This window comes from Larimichthys crocea, chromosome XVII (assembly GCF_000972845.2).
Source record: "Larimichthys crocea isolate SSNF chromosome XVII, L_crocea_2.0, whole genome shotgun sequence".
NCBI classification, from domain to species: domain Eukaryota; kingdom Metazoa; phylum Chordata; class Actinopteri; family Sciaenidae; genus Larimichthys; species Larimichthys crocea.
This window is the reverse complement of record NC_040027.1, coordinates 2,864,285-2,891,314: the sequence shown is the minus strand read 5'-3', so window position 1 is coordinate 2,891,314 and position 27,030 is coordinate 2,864,285. Positions and strand designations below refer to the sequence as shown.

The window sequence follows — 27,030 nt, the reverse complement described above, 5'->3', positions numbered from 1 at the left end:
GCTGTGGTGCCAATATGGATCATGACTCAGTGTCGTATCTGTGGCCTCAGAATGATAGAGGACACCTGTTTCCTCGATCATTTAGGATGGCTTTTTGTCTTGAGGACTAAGATGTCCACTTTAGATCCCTTGTCAGAAGAAGACACAATTTTTATGTATTAATAATGTGAAGAGTGATTATTCCATCTCACATATTTTCATTGAATACTTTTTAGAGACCTTTAGATCCAGTTGGATCCAATTATGCAGCTTTTCACAAAGCAATGAGTGCTTCCTAATAATGATTGTGTAATAGTGATTTCTAATAATCATCTCTTAAGGTCATTTTAAGCAGATGAAAGAATATTTCTTTTTCAAAATTTAATTGTTTATGAAGAATAAAATTTAGTCTGTTTAAAGAAAAAGGTTGCCAATACAATTTTTGATATTGTCAACAAAGCCCATGAGTTGACCAAAACTCAGTAGACTCAGTACTTTCTGACTTTCCAAATTGATTGTTTCCTACAGTAAATGTTTGAGATCATAAATATACTTTGTACTTTTAAGGCTCAGGGCTGCTGTGGCAAGGACTGAGCCTTTGTACATGGGACGGATGCTCTACCAACTGAGCTAACTGACACCCCATATCACCCATGTGTTTTTAATAGTTTTGGACAACAATGAAAGTCTATGAAACACGGAGTTAAACTATATCTGGCTTTGGCTAGATCAATTTATCGTTAGTTTTGGTCTTTCAATCAACTGATAATGTATGAAACGCCTTTGTAGTTTATAGTATACTGGCCTAACAATATGTGACGTGTACCCTGTGAATAAAAAATAGGATAACTGAGTTAAGGTGGTTTTCATATTATCTATCAGTGGCCCATCCTAATGACCAAGCAAGCGTGCAGCTTTCTTAAGAACTCTCTAGTATGTCAAATGTCAAGGATTAATCCTAAATATAGAGGAAGAACAAACTGTTTGTCCATTTATGGAGCCTGACATAGTGAGTAAAGCATTAGCAGAGGAAGAGGATAGAATGACTTATTTGACAGTTATTCTATGACGGCCTCAATGTACTGAAATAAAACATCAGGAATGTAGAATATGTGTGCTTTCCAACTTAGTGGAAGATGTAATCTTTGTTGTTTGTCATGCAATGGCATATTTGTAACTTTGTTAGTCATCAGCTGTAAGTTGGAAACTCTTTTGTGCTTTCAGTCTGTTGTTCATTGACGTTGATATGTAATGGAAGTGGATCCACAATAATGATACTTCTACTTTCTTCCACCTCAATTGTGATTCCCATTCAAGGACAATGACTAATGGAACATAAGAGCGCCTTGATTTGATTGTTCTGACAGAATGGCATTTTGCATGCACCCCCTTCCATTGTCTCAGATTTGTTCTTTTTGTTTGTTTTCGGCCGCGTTGAGGAGGAGTTTACTTTTGTTAGAGGAAATAGAACCACAAGACTGAGCATTTACAATGGAACAATTTGATGTTGAGCCAAACCTCCTTCGTAAGAAGGAAGAGAATTATGTGAAGCCAAATTCCTCGTCATTCTTCCCATAGTTTGTCAGAGGAATCCACATTTTCCTTCGGCCAACACACTGTTCATCTCTCCCACCATCTGTGTAATCCTCTCAGATTGGGTCCATGACATCACTGAGTGATAACAACATGAGAGCCGCCGGCTTCTTCAGGAAAACTCTTAAATAGATTGAGCCAGAAATCATAACACAGTTTAAGGGATTTGGAAAGGTTTTGCAATAATGTACGAACAGATTGTCTCCGTCAGATCTTTTTCCTTTATGGTGTATGAGAACATTTGGTCCTGGTTTCCAGTGCTTATAGCAAAAGGATAGAACTGGTCATGCTCGGCCCATTAACAAAGGTTCATCCAGGGTCCTTTGTGAATGGAGAACACCTCCCAAGTCACCCACAGGGTCTTCGGCACACCAGAAACTTTATTGCTGCATCTCTTTCTCCTTCATTTGCAGTCAACAGTCAGTCAATTTAGAGGTTCTTTTAAATTTAATATTTTGTCCACAAATTGTTAAATTGTTTGTTTACATCATGCATTTGAGTTTCACTTTTTCATTTTGTAATCCATTGTTATACAACTGTTCAAACCATCAAGCAGGGGGTTTTGGTGCCCGTAGAGACACTGATGGAAAGAGTGGAACTGAACTAGCAAGTGTGCGATTTGTCACAGAAATAAGCTACGGTCTGAACTCATCCAGTAAAACCTCATCCCAGTTTCAGCCATCTGAGCTTAGCTGCAAAGCAATGATAAATTAAAGATGAAGACAATGGGCAAGAATATGTCAAATTACTCCAATGTGACAGATATCACATGCACTCACTGTCTAGGGACCTTTGGGCGGTGTGTCCAAAAGATTTTTTTTGCATTTTTCATAAGCTTTGTCTCTGTCTTTTGCTGCATTTTGTTCTTATAATCGTTTCACTAGTCCAGACCTCTGTCCCTGAGAGTTGTAAATTTGGGAGAATTTTCAGGCCAATGCAAGTTCCTCTCCGAACACTGTCCACATTGATGATACCACCAACAAGCCTCGTCTGATAACTGGGTAAGGTGTGTTATCAGAGACCAATGTTTGGACATCTTTTGGCTACAGTGGTAAGTGCTGATACTTCTTGCACTGATGAATACTAAAGATGGGAACATATTGTGTACTACATGGGTACAAGCACAATTTGAATTATTTAGCATTTTGAAGTTGATAAGAACAGATGGTTAGGAACTACAGACAAAAAAAGTACATTTGCCCTTCAACTGACTTATTTGCTGTTGCTAAGATTTCGGTGCCAGATTTTACTCTGGTTCCAGACGCTCCTCTCTTTGTTACTTGAAATGCGGGTCACTTTGTCGCATGGTGTCATTGCTGGTGTGAACGCACAGAAAATGTGTCAAGTGTTTTACACCATCCATGGAGATGCTAAACCAATGATCGCAAGGCTAAACATAGCCGGGGACCAAATTGAACAGCCTTTGTTGAGCACTCACAAAGTTATTTGCCATCATGTCCAGCCCTGAACTGCGACTCCAAAGTGAGGTATTACTCTTACTGTTGGCATGAAGTCAGCGCCCTTTCGTATGTGTGGCTCAGCAGCTGTTGATTGGACAGTTAAGGGTCTGATTCGGGTTGAGGATATGCACGTGCATGTTTGTCTGATTTTATGCAGGCATGGCTGTGTGAGCATGTGCTGTCTCTGTGAACTGTTACATGTGTCCTCTTGACCTCATAGTTGAACTGTATGGCCATGCCCCTGTAAGGGTTTTGCTGGGCATGTCTTGCCCCTTCATTCATGACATGATGAACGCGCTTTAGGCGGCTTGTTCATGTGTCACGTTTATTCCAGGGTCTCTGTGTCTTAATCAGTATTCTGTTTCAGACATGCAACTGTGTCTGAACTGCTATGATTAGATCTGACATGCTTATAGGTTCATGTTGAATCATTGCAGATATGACAGAGAGAGAGAGAGAAAGAGAGAGAGAGAGAGAGAGAGGATATGACATGCAACAAAGGTCCCTGGCTGGAACAGAAGCTGGGATGTTGCCATCACATTGTATGTCTTATCCTCTGAGCCACCAAATGGCTTAATTTGTACCACAGTTCATTCTGAATCACCTGGCTGCAAAGCCATTCACAGATGTCGCAAGAATTTTAATTAGCGCTTTGAGCATTGTATCAAAACCCACAAACTTGCACCTCCTCTTGGTAACAAATGCCAACTGGATAAAATCTTCCAAAAAAGGACTTGACTGCTTGACTGCAAAAAGACCAAAGTGTTGGTAGAAACGATCAGAGAGGTATCACCTGTGATGTGAGTTATTGGGATGTGTGCTAAACAGTTTTCATCCAGCGGCAGTGAAGCAGACTGCAGTATATATTAAGCCTTAACGGTGCAGAATCTTCAAAACCTGCAGAGGAAGGGAGGGTTTGGATCAAGGCTACTAGAATTCCAACAATGTTCCAGCTCAGACCTACCACCAGGAGGTTTTCTGTGTTTGTGTTTGTGTGTGTGTGTGCATGTGTGTGTTGCTGGCATGAACCGCTGGAATGGAACGATGTTAGACCAAGTGGTAACCGTGGAATTTTCTCTTCATCTGCTTTAAGCTTTCCTAAACCACCGCTGATGCTGCCAGAGACACCATCTCTAGATGATAACAAAGACTAACCAGCTGTGCGAAATATTCTCCCCTAAACTTAAGCTAGCTCCCGCAGCACGCCTACGCACAGACAGACACGTATACACATATATACACAACCTAATGCCCAAAGTATTCAAACCCTTATAAGGTAAAATCGCAGGTCGGTCTAGAGTGAATCTGTTTTGCAGCGTCCCGGGCGAACTTTGGTATTTGTGGCTGGGAAAAGCATCAAGTATGCAGAAAGGACATCCTTCAGTGTTTGTTTTCTCTGCTTCCCTGTATGCATCCTGTGGTTCTGACTGACTGGCTGCTGGCATTACGTAAAAGCCAGACTCCGTGCTTATATATTTTTTTCCACCTCAGTTTTGGTAAATGATTCAGCAGAGCCTGACTAAATGAATGTTTTCAGAGCCTGGTTATGAGTATAAACAGCTTTCCATTTTTTTTGGCCTGACGTGCCGATCGTTCCAAATTTGTGGTTTGTCTATGTGTTTATGCTGCACATTTTAGGCGACATGACATTTTCTGCATACATGTGCCATTTTTCTAAGCATTTGCAGATTTTGGTATTTATTTGATAAAGTATTGATTAACATATACGTGTACGCGTTGTTCAATGTGTGTGTCCCAGCTTGGTAGTTAATCATGTCCACCTACAGTCATTCAATAATACCTGATAGACATGGCGACTCACGCCACAGCTACCCCACAATGCCCCCTTCTCCTCTTTTTTATCACCAGCTAGCAATTATGTGCTCCAGTGAGAGGTATGCAACTCACATAAACACACACACAGGGACACACACTCACCTTGATTAGCAAACCTAATGGATCGCCTTGCTCTGTATTCCAAGAACATTCCATAAAGCAGAGGGCCATATAATTGCTTTCTACTAGAACTGTGGTAAGCATTAACGCACAGCCGCTGCCACCTTCTCCTCTTCATCCTCCTATTCACCCTCTCCTTCCCACATCCGTTCCTCCTCTGCATCCACCTGTACCTGCACCTCCTATCTCAATCCGTTTCTTCCCATCTATCCTCTCATTTATGAATGAAATCATTCTCAGATACCATGTAAACCTACTGGATGTCATATCAAACCACAGAATTAACGTCCAGCTCTGCAGTATTTAGCTCATTGTTTTGCTTTGTTACCCTACACATACTGTAGATTGTATACCTGAGTCTCATGGCTCTCATAAACCCCTTTATATATAAAACTGGAGGCAACAGTTTCCAGTAAACAAGCTTTGGGCAAGCCAAGTTTTTCTGCCTGTTCAGCATGAGACAAACCAAAAGTCAAGCATCTATCAAACGTAGAGTCTCAATGTTTGTAGAGACACAACACAGAGCTAAAACAGCAATTTTGAACTGAAACATTAATCCAATAACATAGTCAAGCTCCTCTGCCAGATAAAATAAGTTTGTTTGCTGATATTGTGTCAGTCCTGTGATTCTGTGAATGTCTTGTTGTCCTGCTGACTTAGAGCAGCTGCAGTTGATGTACTAGTGTAAATGTATGTTTGAAAACAGCATTACAGCGGGAAAGCGATCACAAGTTGTGATGAACCTGCAGAGAATCATCACTTGAACCTGCAGCTTCCCTTGGCATTTCGAAGCTTTATAGTAAGCTTCAACTCTGCTTGTCACAAAAAAGAAATATTTTATATCCCTAAGTTGCAAGGGATGTGGTTGTCTGATTGGCAGTGATGCAGTGTTATACTGTTGCAGAAGTTGTGTTTGATTTCATTTTTCTATGATTAGATTTCTCTGAAATTTGTCTTTTATCACAAGGCGTACAATGTTTCACATGTGCCGGGCACATACACTCATTTCACATTTCTTTAAATCTTATTAATATTCCTCTGAGCAGTTAGGCATTGTTTACATTTGGAAGGCTATCAAGTTTGAGCTGGCACAGTTCGCTTTTAAGTGTTGAAGTGATGCAATTCTTAAAAGGTGCAGATAGATGCAGTGTCAGTGGTGCGTGTGCATGCATGTAGTACATATAAACATTTCACTCAGATGAGACTGAACCATGCAGATGCTCACACTTATATTTGGCATTTACACCTATAGAATAATCTGCACATTGGAGTGAAGTGAAGCTCACATAGGAAAACATGTTGTTTTCACTCACAAGTTCAGCCACAGTCAAGTTTGCACATAGTCATGCATTCTTTGTTAGCTTAACTTTCCATGTTGAAGCAAAGGCTCGACCGGGGGCTATTTTCCTACCATCTTCGCTCACCCAATGAGGTCACACTATCCAGAATCCAGAGAATGTCAAGAATGGCAAAGTTTAAGAGCTTCTGAACAGGTCTATATGTTATCAGATGGAAGGAGGCTGTTTGAGAGGGGAGGTCGAAATGTGATCCACTTCTCTAACGGTGAAATGAAGGAGGGGGGAGGGAGTGACACGCTTCTTCACCTTATAGCTTCTTTTCTAATCTTTGATCCACCTATAGCAGATGCCAGGACTTCACTTCAACACTGCTTCATTTACATTGTTGTTTTAAATCTGACGTGGACACCGTAAGATGATGACATTATCCTGGCACAAAAAGCAGGATTCAAAACGGCACTTTGTCAGACCTGAATTAAGTGGTGGGAATGTCCTAATTTAACCCCAGAGTTGTAGATTGGATTACTTTGAGATCAAAGTAAAATTGCACCCTGAGTAAACTAGTTTCTAGCAAAGCCACATGGCCATCAACATTCAGATTTATTTTTCTGAAATAGGTCATTTGGACTAATTCTGCACAAAACACCTTTGTAGGCTGAGTATTTGATTGAAGTTACAGTTCAGCCCCTGTCTCAGTTCATGGGTCATTGTTTTTCTGTGCACAAACAGTCCCATTCTTTGTTGTACAGCTTACCCCTGGATCCGGCCACAATGCTGTTTTGGTCCGTTTTCCACGTGGCTTCATACCCTACCAGAAGCGTTTCAGAAGCAGTGCGTTTTGCCCGCTTTTGTTAACTTTCTCAGATTTGGTGGTTTATGTGCTTCTACCATGAAGTAAGTAGGCTACATAGTTAAATAGTTTCCCTTTTAGACATTTTTACGATCAGAAGTCTGCACATGGTGTTTTATTTTAAAATCGACCAGATTCTCTATGCAGTTTTTGTGTCTGACTTCTGTCCACCATTATCAGTTATTCTGCTAGTTACTTTCTCAGATATACCAGGCAGCATACAGATATCACCTAAAGACTGAGTGAAATCTGAAAATGACAGCCTTGTCTGTCATGATGCCCGCTATGCAAAGTAATAGTATCCTCCTCATACCTGGCAGGTACACAGATGAGGCTGGAAATTCCTCACTCAGTAGAAGGATTATTATCATAATTAATATTTTTCACATTCTTAAACTATCCTGTGTCTCCTTTCGAGGTCTAGACTTCCAGCTTGTGATTCATCTGTTGAATCATAGAATGATCAGTATGCAACACAAAACACTGAAATATGAGTCTAAGGAATGTCTGAAAGTAAAGTTGTAACTTTGCATCACTAGAAATTAGCAGGTACTGACTCTCTGATGGGTTAGGCTTTACACTGTTTTTCCTCTGACTTGAAGGTTTATTATCTATAATGTCTGTGTTCTAATCATTATGAAACCTGCACAGTTATTTCCTGAAAGACGAGATGACCCTTTGTCCAGACGTGCAGAGAGGGTGGGGGGGGTGGGGGGGCAGGGTTGGTAGTCTGTATGTTTTTTTGACAGGGCTCAGGCGGAGATGCTTGCTATTCCCTCAAGTGTCTGGAAAGTGTGCCGTTTCCATTACAGTCTGTCTCGTTTCAGCAGCAGTGGCGATGTTTTTGCATGGAGGCCTGAGGGTAAGGGGCGAGCTCTGTGGCCTTGTGAGTCCAGGCCTCAGCATTGCAAAGTAAGAGACGGATTTGCTGTGGCCCTCCAAGACACACACACATGGGTTACATGTGCAGCTTCAAAGACATAGCTTGACGGGCCTGGCTTCTGGCAGCCTGTTATCGCTGACAGGAAAGCAGAGGGAGGCTGCCAGCGACTGGCTGCAGACTAGTTAGTTAGATAAATGGAGGGTGATAAGCTCACTGTTTTGCTGGTTAGCAGATTGAGTGACATGGTGACAGGCAAGCTACATGGACATGACTGGCTGCAATAACTTTTAAGTTGATCTGAAAAGGTTACAGCCACACTCATCCAACAGCAACATTATAATTCATTTGGATTTATTGGATTCATATTCCTTTTCATCTCATGAATGTAAATCCAATAGTCACTCTCCTTTTGGCTATGTCTTTGGTCTCTACCAACTCCTGAAGGCAGTATAGTTTTTTAGCTGCCAAATGCTCCACTATGTTCACCAGTTAGTTGGTAAATTTGTGTTCTGTCTGTCATTTTGGTGTTCAGCAGAAAGTCTACAGCCATTTTTTCTCCAAAAACACCTTCCTGCTGTGGCTGAAAACGACACTATAAGAGTAAATCAAAACAGTAAAGATGTAGGCCAGATTGCTAAATCAGGGGGTGATGCAGATTGTGGCGATTCTAGGTTCATGACTATGAGTGACCCCTTTCAAGCTGTCAAATGGCATCCAAGTTGTCTTTTGATACATTATTAGACAAATCCATTACAGATATGTTAAGTGAACAATCAGCCAGCAAGTTAAAGTGCAGTCTCAGCCTCAAGTAGCTGTAGCCTACAAGGATGACATCAGTATTAAGTCTTAAAGAGCACGACCAATGGAGATTGACACACAGCCAACAGGTCATCCTGGCATAAAAGCATAATGATGGAATCGAATTAAAGCAACTTTTCAGTGATGCAATGTTATTAAGGGTATAGAATATCAACCATAGTAAAACTGTCTGGATGGTAAATAGGTACATGTAATCCTCCCACTAAAACAGACATCATTATACACTGTCACAATGGAACCGCCTGCTGCTTTACTGACTGAGTAGAGCTGTCAAATGGTTTTGTCTTAATGGCAAATCTGAAAGTATTAAATATTTTATGAGTTCAGTTGTGTCTGCTGTTTTTCACTGTCAGGACACTTAGTTGGGAAATACATTGTACGTTTCAGTTATATAACACAGTAAAATGACTTTCCTGGTATTAGGTAAAAGTAAGTTTAAAGTAAGTAAAACCTAGTGTATTCTTATGCTATCAAAGAACATAAAAGGTGTGAGCAATAGCCTTGTTAAGTGCTAAAATACTGAAGTATAGAATGTCTTTCTTAGGATCAGCTGGACTGCTCCTGATGATACAGTACTGTCAACAGAGGAGGCATTCACTCTGGCCAACAGTACGGGAGTAATTTTCAGTTTCTAATCAACTTACAAGTGTTCTGTTTTTAGAGAAGTGTTAGATCTACGATGCTAAAATTTAAAAAAAGAACCAAAAGCTTTTCAGAAGAAAGGTTGTTGCCAGGAGAAGTTGTTAGGCCTGGTGGCCAAGTGTCTTGAGGGGGCACTGGCTTGTTACTAAAAAGAGAATAGCTTGTCCACCTTAAAGGTCAGTCCACCTTAAGTATATCTGGGCTAAAGTTGTCACTAACTTATCTTAACTGCAACTGGCAAGCAAGCCATGGGAACATGGCTTGAGTCTTGACGAGTTTATTAACCAACACTGCTTCGTACACAGCTATAATGGTACTGCTAACACACACAAGACCAACTGCAGGCTCAGTAACATTACACTCGCATCCTCCACACTGAGGTATTTCTTAAAAGAGTTAGACACTTGTATAACACATTTTAGTTTAACCAACATCTTAAAATGCCTTAAAAAAATGTCCCTGATACCTAGCCTGAGGCGTGCCACTGTGCCACCAAAGTTATTTAACTGGTTCCTCACAACATAGATGAGTTGTTGATTTTGGCTTGCAGCACATGCAGGAGACAACACAGTAATCTATTGTGTCCTTTAACCTCACTCTCAAAACCAGACAGAAGAAATTGCTTTCACAACAGTGAGCCTCCACTTGTGCTTTGCTTAATGCTCCCTAATTAACTTCCGATGCAGGTACTGAATGAGAAAGAAGATTTTGCTATCTTTAGACAGGCTTCTGTGAAGCTCAGAAACCAAATTGTCAGCAAACCAACAAAGACCCTGAAGAATAAAGATACCAGCAATAACAAGCGACCATAAAGTGTGCAAAGAATGTATGATCCAGTGTGCAATAAACAACCAAAAAACAATATATTACCCTTTTAAATCCATATTTACTGCTGCAGTGCTACCACAGCTTTTAGCTATTTGGAGACATACCTGACACATTACAGAGGTTTACTTGTCTGCAAATGATTTCTAAAACTGAAAAATGATTCATTCATCTTGGCTTTTCTCAGATTTGTGTGCTTCTCTGTGCACGTGGCCTGCTCAGTTCCTCCAACACATCATCATGCAAACTTTGTTACCTCACGACTAAATCCCTCCAGTATGGTTAATTCCACATGTTTTTCTTCTATTATACTTTAAAGTAAGATCCCTGGATCCAGCCCTGCTGGTTAACATTAGCACCTGACCTCTTGTTTCAAGCTGAAAGGAGGAAAAAAATCTTTCTGGGAAAGCCCTTCATTAACATTTATGGGAAACCTTTTGGCCCATCTTGTTTTTTTTCCCTTTCAAGATTAAAACGCATAGTCCTTTTCCTCATTTTTCCATACCAGCCCCTCCCATACATCTAACTTCACATGGCTGTTTTGGGAAATCCCTCATAATGGGCAGTTAGTCTGTACTTTGCCTGGCAAACTGCTTTTTTCCCCTTTGGGAACACATCCATTGCATTCTTTGGAAATCGTGGGTGTAACCGTGTGGTATGATGGTGTTTTCTTACTGCAGAACGTACTGTGTTTCCATGCTGTTTTTAGTTTTCTGGACAGAGCAAAGAGGAATAACCACTGGAACACCTCAACGATGAAAAGAATGCAGATATGAAAAGACAAACAGATTCTTTTTACAATCCAGACAGTATGCGTGGCGTCAAAAGGTGGTCTGATACTGTGGTTATACAACACAGCCAAATTTGGTTGTATCAGAGCACGTGCAGAGGGGAATTTTGGGAAGACACTTAGGGAACACACTTATATCCAGTGAGGACAAAAATCTCTGCCTCTGTCTCCCTGTTTACTCACTTGTGTGACTTTCCTGACCTTTTAACCGGGGGTTCCTCTTTCTCTGAGTAAGCCATACACAAAGTGGACTCCCTGCGTGGGAGGGAAGGAGAGTAAGTGCGAGGGGGAAACCTTCAACTTAACGTGACTCACCCAAATCTCTCCGCCTTCTTTCTTGACCCTTCTTGTAGCTTCTTATTCCTTGCTTTGCACTGCACTCAAGGCGCCAAACATATCTTTCTCTTCCCCTGGAAAAGGCCATGGTAGGTCAGGCTCTGAGCCACATAAATTCAGACAAATCTTTGCGGAGTGTGTTTGGTTGGACATTCCGTTCTGTGGTACACCTTGGGCCTCACAAATGTTGAAACAGCTTAAATATGTGGGAGCTCTGGGTATTTTTACTTTGGCTTTCCAGGGGCCTCAACCCGTGGAACAAAAACAAACACAATGGGGATTCCTACTCAAATCATCTCAATTGAATCATCTTTTGGTACACGTGAGACGGATGCCAAGTTTTGATTCTGTAAGGGTAATAAGAGTCGGTTAACCACAGAGGTTCGGAAAGCCTGACAGGTTATGGGAAATGACTTCTGGTGACAGTTGTCAGGCATTCCACTTTCCATTCAACTTTTGGTTCCCTTTTTTAATTCTAAACCATATGTACTTCCACAAAACCTCCCTGGCAGATGTCTGCTGAAGCATATTACCATCTTACATCAGTTCATCTGTTTCCGAATGTCTTTCAGTGCAGTCGAATTTAACTGTTCGACAACAGCTTCTAGAAATTTCAGGCAGCACACTCGTTCTTTCCAGCATTATGAAGCACTATGCCACTGTGTTTGCAAGTTTTAGCTCCTGTTTTAAGGGCTTTTTCACCCAAATTACTGTACATATTTTTTGTTTTTCTGTTGAGGTGTTCTTTATTTGAAGTATCAAGCCCTTAGGATAGTTATGGTTTTATTTGACCAGGTCACACATCCTCATTTGTGGTTTCTGTCACCACACTAATTCAATAGAGATTAATGGAATTTCGTTTGTGGGGCTCACAGCATTAAAAGTGAAATTTGAAAAATGTAGCAGCAGCTTGTGTCCTCGCTGCTCAGGATAATCTGCTCAACATGTTTTCTTTTGTAGAAAGTAGTCCCTATGAAAACAGTCTGTGGATTATCTACAGTAACCCAGATACCATGTATACTGTATATTTTTGCTGCCCATGACCAAGATTAAAATAATTTCCACTGATAGATTTTCATATAGTTTAAAATTAACAAAAAGCAGCAGATGGCTTAAATGGTTTGGCATAGCATGGGTTGCAACATGCCGATGTAAATATGTGATTTGTATTTTAGTTCTGTATGGTCTTGTGCTCTAACACAGACTTTATACTTAAACTGTAGTACATGCAATGATTGACATGCACAATGTGCTCACCTTGAACTCCCAGCTTTGCCACCCTTTACTAGACATGTGGGTGGTCCTGTGTATCAGTCCAGTTAGGCCAAAGGTGATGGCGAGTAGGGTTTCCCACTCACCATACAGCTTCTGTTCTCTGAATGTTGTTCTCAGCATGGACAATGTAGTACTTAATGTTCTGTACTTGCTATAATGTTGAAATACTGTGTTTTACTGATTTGGCTATTTGTGTTTTATTGCTTATTGGATAATAACATCAGGTAAACCATCAAGTGTAAATCTAAGTTTATCAGAGGACAGTTCAGGAGCTTTATACCCCTTCTTAAAATGTCAGAGGTAGCACTCACAGTGCATATGTTAGGCCTCCAATCTTTGGGATATCTGACTTATTTTCCACTTAATATCATACAGCACAAAAAAATCATAGTTATAAAAGCCCTTTATTAGCGTTGCTTGTTTGGTATAGAGTAGAGCGACCTGGAGGGCATGCAAGCTGTTTGTCTTACAAGTACAAACAACCATTGCTGACGTCCAACCAGCCTACCTTGCAGCAGTGCTTGTTGAGGTTGCCAAATACTTTTTTCCTAATAAAAAAAAAAACAGCAAATCAGCATGAATTCTTGGAATGTAACGTGTAGTAAATCAAGCTACAGTGTAGTAATGTTAGATATAGGGAAGTTTGCTATGGAAGAGTGAATTCTCCATGAGGTAGGTGAGTTTATTGGCTTTTCCCTCTTGTTTGGGTATAGAGGTCCAGTCTGTGGGGGTCAAACCCAATAAACACAGGAGGAGTCGTGCCAAGTGGAGATGTATTTACTGAAGCCCCCTCTGTTTTTCCCCACGTTGGAGGCTCACGTCCATTCGTAACCAACAGCCTCCATCCTTCTGCTTTCCAACAGTTCCTAGCCTGCAGCTCTCCTGTATTTGTGGAGCCATCACAGTGAGAGGTAGGCAGCAGACACATTCTTTACAGTCCTGCTGATTGGAGCGAGCACTTTATTTGCTCTGGGACAGACTGGACTTGTCAAACAGACTTATATTTCTGTTTATTTTTGCAGTACTCTGCTCTGGTTGGGTGTCTCTCCATGTGAGTGTGCACTGTGACCAGCAAGGTGTTACAGTACACGATGTTACGTTTGTCACTCCACCTTTATTGATGAAGTTACACAACTTGTCCCGTTTGCAATTTTCTCCTACTTTAACTACATATTACTACGGATTTGACAGTCTTAATTCCAGATGTTTTTTATTTTTTTGTGGTTAGAAAGGGCCTCATTGCTGATAATGGCTGATGTCAGAGGTTAAGAGTGTTATCTCAGAGTAATACTACAAGTCTTATTCAACAGAGCTAGTCCTTAATCTGTAATCATTTCTAAGAACCTTTGTAGTTATTTCTTAATAACACACCGGAAATCTCTAAAGATGTGTAAGAGGCTTTATGATCATCTTAGCTTTACAATTAATTTGACTTGGGTCCTTTGGGCTTCAGTCTCATGGAGACTGGAGGATTGTTCTATCCCTTAATTAAACTTTTCCACAAAAATTAAAAATACCACTTCCGTTCCCTTGGTAGTCTTTTATATGATCAGCCTACAAATTGAGACCCTTGATGTAATTTTGATATTCTCTTTCAATTTTGGTTTTCTATCTCAAAATAATAAAAAGAGTGGGTAATGAACAGGCACTGGAGCATTAATTGAAACTCAATTATGAAGAAGGCTTGATTTCTGTTTAATGAGTCTTTACACAGCCAGTCATTCACACTTTTGTGAGGATACAACAGCCTTTCACAGCTCTCCAGAATGCAATTACCTTTTACGCACACGCACACACACACACACACACACACACACCATATGCTTTTACAAAGCTGAAGCCACCCCATTTAACAATCTGAGGCATAATGCCCTGCACTTTCACTTTGCTTTGTTCTTCACTCTCTTTTCAAATGGTTTGTTTAATCCTGGCCTTGCTGCTATCTCCCACCATTCAGACGGCTGTAAATGTGTCCAAGCAGGACTATAGTGTGGCATTTTCCTCCTTGCAGCCCTGATATCCTGGGAGCCCCAAGTGAAAGCAGTCTGAGAGTGCAATAGGTTTGGCTGAAACAGCTCTATTACAGAGGAAGACTGCCAGATCCTTGTGGTCTATGTGGTGCGAGGGTCTCCAGATCTGCTACTGTTAAATGTGCACGGCTTCACATTGACCTACTTCTCAACATTTATGTAATCCTAAAGCTGATAGGGAGGATTGCAAAAGAGAAAGAGGGGGGTTGTCATGGCTTGGTTAACCACAGGTATGTTCCAACATACACTAAGGATTTGTTTGGATAACGCAAGGACAGGCCATGGAGGGTTTGTTTTCTCTTGGCTGCTACTAAATGAGTTGTTGTCATTTCATACTTTCGTTACAGGCTGTGACAGCACTAACCCTTGCAGTTACTTCGCTTTAGGAATGTAGCTTTGACCACCATAACGTCATCACTTTAGGCCTTTTTTCCATGTATGCACCTACCTGTGTGACTCATGTATGAGTGCTTTATGTTCCCTTTGTGTTCCTGTGAGAAAGACTGAAAAAATAATCATTAAATACTGATTTCCGATAACAGACCGTCACACTATATTTTCTGTGTGCATCTTTGTGTTTTGTGTGTGTGTGTGTGTGTGTGTGTGTGTGTGTGTGTGTGTGTGTGTGCATGTATGCACAGTGGAGTGTATGAATGTAACAATAGCCCTGTCAGACCCCCATTACAGCTTCTGTAGATTTTCTCCCTCATGGCTGCCATTTATTCAAGCCTTCAGGCGCTCTTTCTGTAGAAGCATTCGGTGAAACTGCTGCCCGTGACAAACTTTTGACACATCTATAATTGAGCTATTTAATCTCACTCATTCCTCTCAGCAAACAAAGGGAATCATCTCTCAATTTCCTCTGCAATGTCACAGCTTTAATACCTGAAAGGCTCAGATAGCCTTATCCACCTAGTTGCTGAATAGCTGATGAGATTTGTGCATTTTTTTTAAATTCCACCTGGTCGATTACCCTGAAATGCAGTCATTATTGTTGTATATCTGTATTCCACTGGTCTTTGAAGTTCCTTCAGCATTAGGCCTCCACTATCTGTAACGATCATTATCTGTGTCCCGGATGTTCAGCTCAAGCTTAGCTGTGACGCACAAGACTCACTTGTGCCCACATGTCAATACAAACAAGTTACCTTTTTTCTTTGAATCAGTGCATTGAAACATTTGACCAGTTGTTTATTGTGTTTTTGAGTCCTTGCAGATTCTAAAAGAAGCGTTGAAGGGCTGAGATGCATCAGCATCTCTTTGAGCTCTGTTTACCATGTCAAATCTTTTCATCTCTTGCTCTGACTGTCACTTTGATTTTAATAATTTCATGATTGCTTTATACCTCTGTTATGTTCACCATATCAACATAATGTTAATAGGTAATAATGTATCAGTGTAATTTTTGCAGCTTGTTCTCCTTCACCCAAATGACAAATAAACCCATGTTTTATATGTATTGCCATATATTGTTTTATTTTAGACTAGTCAAATTCATTCAAGGTTAGAAATAGGGGATTTTGTCACAATGATTCATGACAAAATCAGTCAATCCTCTTCTGTCTGGAACAGAGTGCCACTAATTTTATGTACTTTACAAATTCACAAGTTGCGTCTGATAACTATCATTTAAAGAGGTTGACCTCCTTGCGTGTGAGGCGTAGAAGAATGCTGTATCCCCATTATGTCGGAGCGTGGGACTCTGTTGCCTGGTGTAGGGAGGCTAAGATGACCTTCAGGAATGCTATTGTTGTGTACTCTATTCCCTTTCCAAATGCACTGTGCTCTATCAGACTGATGGTCCTTTTTAGCAGAATGCGATATCCACGGGTACCAGGGGCGAGAGAAGGGATAAGGGGTCCATAAAAAGCCCCAAATAAAAGGCTGTTCTCTCTGCTCCGTCTCCCCTGTCCTGTGCTGGAACGGCAGGAATGTGGCAGGCAGACCGAGTGGATCTCAGAGCCTTCAGCCCCTAATGAATTTTAAAAGGCCTTTTTCATTCAAAGCAGGGTGCTGGCTAACAGCATGTCGCCTGGCCAAGCACTCGGGAGGGCGAAGAGGAGAGAGGAGAGGAGAGAAGAGAGCATAAGAGGGTGGGAGGGAGAGGAGATGCTGGCAAAGTGAGTTGGCACCTAGGCCGGGTGGGGTATTGGATGTCCCTCACAGTGAGAGATAATAGGCCACTCTGCATGAGAAGCCACTGTAGGAGCATTCTTGACCCTGCCACGAGGGTCTAAAGAGAATAGAGGGAATGTGAGAGACAAAGAAAGAAAGAAGGACAAGAAGTACAAGGAGAACAGAGAAAGGGCCAGACAGCTACTAAAGATAGAGTAATTCATCAAAGAAAGGGCTCCGGTTTGGTTTGCTTATTCAGTTTCTTACCTGGAGTTAGATGAAATATCAATGCCACCCTTATGTTTCTATTGCAAACATCAATCTGCAACCAGCAGTGATTAGCTTAGCTTAGCACAAAATCTTAAAAAGGGGAACCCTTTAGGTATTAGTTTTTACTAATTTTTGGCAAGACTGTGAATCGTAAGTATTGACCCAACAATTTTACTGCTGATGATAACCGATACCTTAAGCTTAACAGTATATATAATATGCACTATAACTACCACAAACCAGTAAAATTAATTGGTGGACCTGAAAGCCAGTGGATGCATTTACTTCTCTGTGAATGCAATGTGAGTCACATGAGGAAACTGCAGAACATTAACTTAAAGTGTAATCTGCTCTAATTATCAATGTATCTCTGGGGTGCAGTTACTGTTTGATGTAGTGTTACATTAAGCAAGATATGTGATCTAAGCGACTTTGTCTGCCATATTCACTGATTCCAAACATGCTAGCTTCTATAATCCCGAAATACCATTTCATTCACCTGAGACTTGCCTATGCTGCACATAGATTTTTGACAATGGTGTTATCCATCCAGTCAGCTGTAGTCTTGTGAAAATAACAGCTTGAGATATCAAGGTTACATCAGAACAAAAACCTCATCAAACATTGAAGTGGTCGTGAAAGCAGGAAAACTGCCAACAAAGCATAAGTATTTAGGTTATCTGCTTCACTGATTGCCTGTTTCTGCAACAACATGCCGATGCTAGCGTCAAAGCGTGCCATAAACATCATGAAGAATGCAGGTGTGAAGGTGTCAGGAGGGTTTTCTTGGCTTACGGTGACAGCTGAGAATTATTCTAACACAGAATTGCTTTCCTCGAGATCTGTAGCCTATTGAAATGTTGTAGCTGAATAGATTTGTGTAAAAGAAAAACATCTCAAACCCATGAGGCATCATTTAGGATAAGATTCTGCAATATGTAGTGTTTCTTTTTAACCACGGCAAGACCCGAGTCACGCTTCAAATCCCTAATGGACTTTGAACGCATACCTTGGAATTCAGAATGTTGAAGATAAACCAGTCCCCTCTAGATCTAACCTTTTTTTTTGCTGATTTCTCTCATAAAATTAATGAATTTGACTCAAAGCCTTTAGTCAAGCACATCCAAAACTTACTTGTCAAATTTCTGATGTTGGCACAGGGCCAATGCTAACCTAGGCTGCTGCTAAGTGAAGCTGATTTTTAGTAACTGCTGCAAAACTTAGCCAAATCTGAAATTTATAGATAGAGTGAGCTTATACTTGGTAGTATGGTGCAAGGACACAGCTGAGTTTGTGGCATTTGGGAGGGTAAGGCAAGGGGTAATTTAGTAGGTTGCAGTGTGCAACGTCACTACTAGATGCCACAAAATCCTGCACACTGGCGGCTGTGGCTCACAGGCAGAGCGGGTCGTCCACTAATCAGATGATCGGCGGTTCGATCCCCGGCTCTGCATGTCGAAGTGTCCTTGGGCCAGACACTGAACCCCAAATTGCTCCCGAAGGCTGTGCCATCGGTATGTGTATGAATGGTTAGATCCACAAACTGATGAGCAGTTGGCACCTTGCATGGTAGCCAATGCCATCAGTGTGTGAATGGGGTGAATGAGATATGTAGTGTAGAGCGCTTGAGTGGTCGGAAGACTAGAAAGGCGCTATATTAGTACAGTCTATTTACCTTTTAAAAGACCAATACATCGTGCTGATGTAAAATGAAAGTTTTACGTCATCGGAAACTTGGAGGAAACTTGATGATACTGTCACTTGGCTCCACAAATTGATTTGACTGAACATTGTAGTTGTGTCATCATTCTAGTTTTTCTTGCCGATTTTGGGCAATAACTTAGTTTTTTATTTTACTCATAAGTGATGAATTACACAAGTCATATTTTATCTTTGTGTAGTCGAGTGTATGTCTTACCATTCACAAACTGTATACACAAGACCATTACATCACACAATGCACACTCAATCTTCTTAATGTGCACCAACTTTTTGGTTGGAGGAACCCCCCTAAAATGTGGTGACATGGTACTGTAGAGTTTTTGTCAGTTTGTTCTAGTTTTTTTCAAACACAAGCATGTCTGTCCACTTCTCATTATCCATAAATCACTCATCCAAACTCATGGGTGACCTAATTGGTGTTCTTTACCATACGCACCCAGCAGAGAGAGCAGATATCATACTGTTGTCTATGTATAGGGGCCATATAGGGGGCTAAACACCCTTTGGGTCACATCACCTCCTCTGATGTCAGAGGAAATGCCAGAGAGATGAAGTAAAGAGCTGCTTCCTACAGTCCTCCAGATTCCTAGGAAGACGACCACTGTGATAGTGGAGGTTCCAGATAGAAGAAGAAAGAAAAAAGCAGTGACTGATAATGATGGTGGAAACAGAGCACAGCGTGTGTATAATGTGTGTGGCCTTGTTGTGAAAGTGTTTTTTAATTATATACTCAATATGATCTGGGTACTAAATATTAGGTGCCTGCTTGCTTTGTTGTGGAAATCAGGCTTTGCTGATGGGCACAGACAAGCAGGCAAGGTCTTTGTAAACACATGAAATATTTGAACTGACTGAGGTTTTTCTCACTAATGATGAACCAGTGTTGTGCATAAGGAATGGCTTTGCTGGGATGAGATGAGACACTACAGCAATAGGACACCAAGTCAACATAGCCAACATCAAAAGCATAAATTCTCTCGAAACCATCTGGATTGTTTACTTCCTCAGAATGTGACTCAACCCTTGAACACATCTACAAACCTAACTAAATGAAAAACAGAGTGCCTTGGCGATGCATTTGCTTTGCATGAACAAGAAACGAGAGGGATTAACTGTCACCTATACTCAATATGCCATACGCTGTTGCTGTGAAAGCTTTTATGAAACCACCAATAAATTTGTGAACCCAGTTACTTGGACAGACGCTGTGTTCTGCCTGATTAACTGAAGCAGAAAGATGAGCAGAATGCCTGCAGAGAAGATGAAACGTGGTCGAGGAAAGTTTGATTATTTTGTGGGATTCCACTGTCCCACACTTTTGGAACATGAAGAGATGGGGGGAAAACATCGGGTCACAAGGCCATTTGAAGAATGAGGCATCCAGGCACACAGCTGTAAGCAGTAATACATAGCAGCATGTTGTTATAACACTACACACTTTTTGCCAGTTAATTAGGTACACCTAGCTAAAACTTAGCAGTCTAATACAACAGTTCTAACCTTCATACAGATTATGATTTTACGTTTTCATTCAAACTGTTTTAAAGGTGTCGATTTAACTTCATGATCATTTTGAAGAATGCAGTTTGTGGTGCTTTTGAAGTGTATTGCAGTTTACTGAGAGGTGTTATTTAGCCTACCCTCATTGTTATGAATCGGGTGGACAAAATTAAGGCGGTGATACCCTGTGTTTACTGACAGCAGTTTTCTGAAGTGTTCCACAGCCCATGTAGTGATGTGTTTTATACAATCAGGTTGGTATTGCCCCTCAGGGGTCAAAGGTCATGGCCTTTCAATGTTTCAAACTTGCCCAGAGATTTTTGCAGAGATTTGTACAGTTTCTCTGAATCTTTTAATGTGGATTGTAGATGATGAAATCTATAAAATCTATAAAAAAAATTATGCGTTGATAAATGTTGTTCTTATACTGTTGGACTATTATGTTTAAATGGAAACTTTAGTTGTGAACAGCAGAGCCTTTTCGGGAATGCCCCTTTCATCAATCAATCATGATATTACCAGTTGTTACCAATGAACCTGTTTCCAGACCGGTGTTTTTTTTAGCATTACACAGCTTTCCCAGTGTTTCGTTGCTTGTCCCAACATTTCTGAAACATGTTGCAGGAACCAAATTAAGGATGATGTTTTCAAAAAAACAAGTTTATCAGTTTGAACACTAAATAATCTGGTCGTTGCACTGTATTCAATTGAGTATAGGTTGACTTTATTGGAATCGTGGTTGTAATTAACTGGCTGCTGAGTTTATAATACCACTGTGTATAGTCCTTCATTGTGTTATCTTAAATACATGGCACTCTACCTGGATGACCTCATAGTTCTGCCCTCCACAAATGAGGAGAAGCAGAGGCATTGTTTTGGCCAAAAAGCACAGTGAGCAGACTGAGGTCATAGTGAGATAGGGCCTGTGGAAACACTGATGCTCTTGCTAACATGACTGGCCTTGGAAACTACTCCCGCAGGAACCCCAAAAACAGGACAGTAAAATCACACTGGGCGGTCAGACAGGAGAGTAGACCAGCCAATGTTCAGCCAAAAAAAGACCTGCTCTTTCCTCAGGTTTCCAGTTCAGCAGAGAGGACGTGAAGGTGAAATCTAGATTTCCATCCAGGGAATGTGTTTCATAGCATACTCTGTCATTCGAGTGGCAACCATCCTTTTACTTCCTTCCTATAAATATATAAAGGCAGATGACCCAGAACATGAGGACAGGAAGAGGCTTTTTTAGAGTTTGTGTTGGTTCTTCAGCGTACCTATTTTATGCAGCCACTGTCTTGTAAAAGTTTTAACATACTTCCTCTAAAATGACATCATTTCATGGCTCATTAGGATGATGTCATCGCAACCTGTTGGAGAGTAAAGGTTTTGTTTCATTGCTCTCAATCTTAGGAATCTGGGTGCTTTGTATTACCGTGCCTTACAGAAATCCAGTGAAAATCCTCAAACTGATTTTCATCATCTTGTTTACAGATGTCTGATTAGAACTGGACCATTTCGTAATATTCCTGAAGATAGGAAATGCTGATGGTGTGGCGCATTTGCTGGTGTGGCTTACTGTACGTCATAGAGTTCAGTTTTGTTTAATAAATGTAATCTAATTTAAGTGTATTTCCTTTAAGTTTGTGTCCTTGTGTTTGTTCCAGGCAGAGGTCATGAAAGGAGCGCTGAAGGATCTGAATCTGAACATTGTGGAAATGACTGATGAGAACGCCACACTGGATGGAGGAGATGTGCTTTTTACAGGTAAACTACTTCCCCTCAATCACTGTAGTTTGTTGAACACCTAAAACTTCTACATTATTATATGAATCAAGCAGTGATGCACATATGAAACTCATCTGTGTCAGTTTGTACTGGGTGCAAATGTAAACTTTAGTCCTGTGGAATTGATGTGATATTTTACAGCAAAAGAGAACCTTCATTTAGCATTCAACAAGAATGCTGCCCATGACAAACTTTAATATTCATAACACCCCTCAATATGAACCACCACACTGGAGATTGAGGTGTTGTTTGGACTTAACTGCGAACTGTAATGTTTGTCCTGTAAGTGGAACTAAGGGCGTTTTCTCAAAGACCAGTTCAGAATATGATTCTAAATGAACATTGCTTCCCACACGATAAATAGGAAAAAATACATTACTTTACTAGCTTCTGTGCTTTTAGTTAATGTCCAGGATTGCATGTTTTTACGTCATCCAGCACACAGATAAATAAACTTTTGGCTCTACAATAAATATCATGAAGAGCTTAACAAACATTTATAGGTGGAGTCCATGTTTTTCTATCTTGCTTCAATGTTTGAAGTCATAAAGAAACACAGAAATTCCCAACCATTGCAAAAAATATTGCACGTATTGTGTTTCTGATTGGCTTGCAAAACATGATGTATTATTTCTTACATGATACACATCATATAAGAACTGTGTATGTACTTGTTCACGAAGTACAAAAAGGAGGATGTAGCAGACATGAGCCTCTGCAATCTAACTTCATAGATTTTTGTGAGAAGAAGAGAAGTGTCTAAGTATACTTCTGTGTTTCAGGATCTTCCGCAGAAACATTCCTCTGTGTGACCTTGTTGATCCAGTGCCTCGACGTGCTAAACAGAATTTCCCTTGAAAATAATCTGTGGCAAAAATGTTCTACCCTACAGCATAGTTAAAGAGTGACTCTCACCATGCGTGTCTTATTCCTCTGAAATTAGGTAAAGAATTGATGAGGACAGAGAGTCAGGAGCATGGTGGTCTATATTAGATCTTCTGTACATTCTATTGCACTCGCGTGGTGAATTAAAATGTGGGTCAGTGTCTATACACTGCGCAGGCCACTAGGAAAAAGCATAGTACACTTAATTAGGTTTCTAGACACTGGCTTTGTGCTCTCGTTCCTTCCAGCTGAAATCGGTTTCACATGGCAGGGCTAGAAACATTTCCTGTTGGCAGGGCCCTGGCTAACGGCTCATTTTGTAAAGGCTCAGCAGCTACATTAGGAGCCCATCCCTGAGCTCAGTGTGCTGCTGCAGCCTTGCCAGGCATTCAGAGCTCTGTCTGTTTGTACCCCACCATACTGACCACAGTTGGCCTTTTCTCACAGGCATGCATAAAGTACACACTGCGGTGAGTGCAGTGTTCAGCTGCTGTAGCTCCACAGGCTTACTGTGTAGCTGGTGTTCAAGGTTTTTTAGATTTTGTCATTGTAGGCCATTGCAGATTTTAGAAGTTTATAGATGTCATACATATGTTTGTTCTGCAGATATTATACATTATACTGATATTCCTTGCCTTGTCTGCCATCCCACTTCCTCATAGATAATTTTTAATACTTTTGTACAGTCTCTTTACCCTGTGTATCTTTTTTTACATAGGTTTAGGTATGTATAGTTATAGTACATATTTATTTGTGTATGTCTCTGTTGAGGTGAGTTGCTGCATACAAGTGCCCTGACATGAATGACTAATTTTGTTATTGTACTGCATAATTAATAATAATAATTAATTCACTGACATCTGATTCATTGTTTAGGTCGAGAGTTCTTTGTGGGCCTTTCCAAACGGACCAATCAGAGAGGAGCAGAGATCCTAGCAGATGCCTTTAAGGTGAGTTTTTAAATGTGGCGGTGGAAAAAGAGGCCATAAATGTGAAGTAACTTTTACTTATATCATTTTTGAGACCTATTACATAATATATATACACAAGTCCTAAAGTATTTGAATTTAAATGTACTTAAAGGTCCAGTGTTTACTATTTAGAAGGATGTATGATGCAGAAATGGAATATATGGTCATAAGTATGTTCTCATTAGTCTATAATCACTGTTTTCATTACTTTAGAGTGAGCCCTTTATCTACAGACAGAGCGGTTTCTCTTACAGGGAATCCATCATATTGCACCGCCATGTCTGTGCAGTTATTTGCAAGTTTTGCAGCTAATGTAGTTTCTCCTCCTAGCTTGGAAGGGAAGCAGTTCATCAGCTAGTCGCTAACTTACTGCCACCCTGCTAGACAGGCAGCGTACAGTATATCTTTAGAGCTTTTCTTGCTAAGGACATTTGTTTGTTGCAGCTTAAAACAACATTGCGAATGATGTGAGATGGAGTTACACCGTAAAACCAAATCAGTAAGTTGAATAATACTATAAAGCTTTGTTGATCTGAGAGGAGCTACAAAAGTTCTAATTCTCTGGTGGCATCGCTACAGGCTAATTTTTCCCACTATACATCTGGCCCACTACTTATGTTAACATACTGATTAGAGACAATAAGGGCAGTCCCAAAGATGGTAGGTAAAAAAAAGATTTGTATTGAAAGTGTGTGTTATTCTAGACACATTACTGTATGAGAATGGAGAAACATACACATAGCGACGCCACTCTTTTCTTAAGTCTCTTAAATGGTCCCTAAACACAAGCCTGCTACAGGAAACAAAAAGATAAATATGTTATCAATCATAAAAGCTTTAGCCAAGGAAGCTAAGAGCATTATTACTCTATTTGCCTTATTTTTTAAGTCTGTTTTACCCCTCCTTTCTCTCTGATTCCATTTGTTCCTTCATCTATCACTCCACCCCCTCTTTTCTGGTCATTATATCTATCCCTCACACATCCATCCATCCATCCATCCATCCATCCATCCATCCATCCATCCATCCATCCACTTCTGCTTCCATTTCTTCCTTTCCTGTATTCAATTTGCTGTGCTGACTGTTGATGTCCACCTGCGTCAAGGCCACACTGTTTGTGGGGATTATATTGTGCAGGACATATAAACATGAACTGCTGCTGGGAGATGTCGGAACCCTTTGGCCCATCCTATTGGCTGTAGATGTAGTAAAATTGATGACGAAAGCTAAGTGGTTAGCAAAAACACTGCACCAAGACTGTGGAGCTGAGTAGAACGTTCAAAACATTGTTAACAGAACATTTTGTAGAGACATACAAGAAATAGGTTGGGACGTTAAAGTATCTATTGTAGACCTTTTTAATTCATTCATTTTCCATAACTAGTTATCCTTTGCCAGGTCACTAATCCCAGCTGACATTGGTGAGAGGTGGAGTACACTCAGGTCATCAGTTCATCACAGGTCTGACACATGGAAACAAACAACCATTCACACCTATCACACCTATGGGCAGCACCACTGAAGTGGAGCTCTTAGAATATTGATTGATGGATGCAGCTGTAGAGAGTCCCAGTGGCAATTTGTTGCTAGTGCCTGGGTCCAGGCCTCAGCTGGCTTTGAGGCATTTTTAATCAGCTATTGATGGAGACCTTTGCCACCTCTGTAGAGAGTGATTAAACAAGAAGATGAAGACACTGATTTAAAAGGTGATCTGGGAGGACAAACACATCTGTAATGAGTTGTTTTATGAACACCTACATCCTGTACTTTTATGCATTAATTACATTAACCAGTCTGTAAATCACTACCATGTTTGCAGATTGTGGATGTTGACCATGCATGTATGACTAGCTAATGAGTCATATTTCCGATAAAAACCACCAGGCCTAGTTAAAGTTTCAAAGAAAGTAGTATTTCAAAATTTCCTGTTAAAGTGTATTCATTTGTGCCAAAGGTTTCTTTTGTTGTCTAAAAGCTATTAAAAAGACATAAGTGACCCTAAATGTCATACTGGGTTCCTTCATTACGATGAATGTGGACAGTATATAAAGTATACATTTGAGAATTTATGTTGAGTGGAAACAAATGAGCTTGGGGATGAGTGCCACAATGAGGCGGTGAAGCCGTTCTGTATTGAGAGACAAATGCAGTTTTGATCTTTTTTATGTTGATGTTGAAATGTCCCAAACTTGTTGCCAATAAGAGAAATATTAATTGCTATCCTTAAAGTAAGGCAAGAGTAAGCGTATAAGACCAATCCTATGTCTCCTTTCAACCCCTGTTAAATGTCAGTGGTTTTGAGTGTTTTCACAATATTTTCCATTCTGACTAACTTCCGTTCTTTCCAGTGTGATCTTGATAGCCGCAACTGCCTCAGCAGCCACCACCCGAGTATGACACACTCACACATCTAAAGGAAAGATTCCCCAAAAATATCCCAAACATCTCTGACACAACAGATTTAGGTAGACTGGGACGATTTAGGCACGTAGCCTAGAAACAGAGTTACTGGGTGTGTCACAAACACAGACTGATTCTATCTTGCTGACTGTTATTGTAATGTGAAGGAGTTTAATACCACAGACTTACTGTATGTGTATTACTTTTGGATTTGCTTTAAGAGACCATATCAAAAAAGAAAAGCCAGCTGACTCACAAGTTCAGAGGTGGGTCATGGCATGAAGAGTTCAACACATTACGGTAAACTGAATGGCCTTGTTGCTTGCTTCCACCTTCCCATCTGTATCTGATTTGAATTCCTCATTATGGATTCCTCTGTGTTTTCTGTTATCTTTGATAAGACAGGACTTAATGATGCGTCTCTGGCAAATGACACTAGGAAAATTTGTTTGAGCGTCCATTATTGTTTTTTCCGTTTTTTATCAGATTGATTCCTCCTATCGCTGTTGTTTTTTCCTTTCATTATCAAATTAAGCATCATTTGTTGCCAGGTTTGTTTAGCATTCAACAACTGCATACAGATGTCAAAGCTCTTTTCTTTATGGTCCTTGCAGAGGTCAGAGCAGATGGTACTGTCGATTGACTGAGT

General features: G+C 40.5%; 1 protein-coding gene across 4 annotated transcripts in view; it reads left to right on the top strand.

Moving 5' to 3' along the window:
* ddah1 (dimethylarginine dimethylaminohydrolase 1) overlaps positions 1-27,030 on the top strand; it is a 71,476-nt gene that overhangs the window by 32,590 nt on the left and 11,856 nt on the right. For 2 of the 4 annotated variants that reach the window (XM_010730954.3, XM_010730953.3), the window contains exons 2-3: positions 22,005-22,104; positions 23,887-23,960. In XM_010730954.3, coding sequence (XP_010729256.1) covers positions 22,014-22,104; positions 23,887-23,960 — 165 coding nt within the window. In that variant the 5' untranslated portion in view covers positions 22,005-22,013. Of the gene's footprint in view, positions 1-13,550; positions 13,618-21,896; positions 21,918-22,004; positions 22,105-23,886; positions 23,961-27,030 lie in introns of those variants that run through there. The other 2 variants (XM_010730955.3, XM_010730956.3) reach the window with 2 other exon arrangements.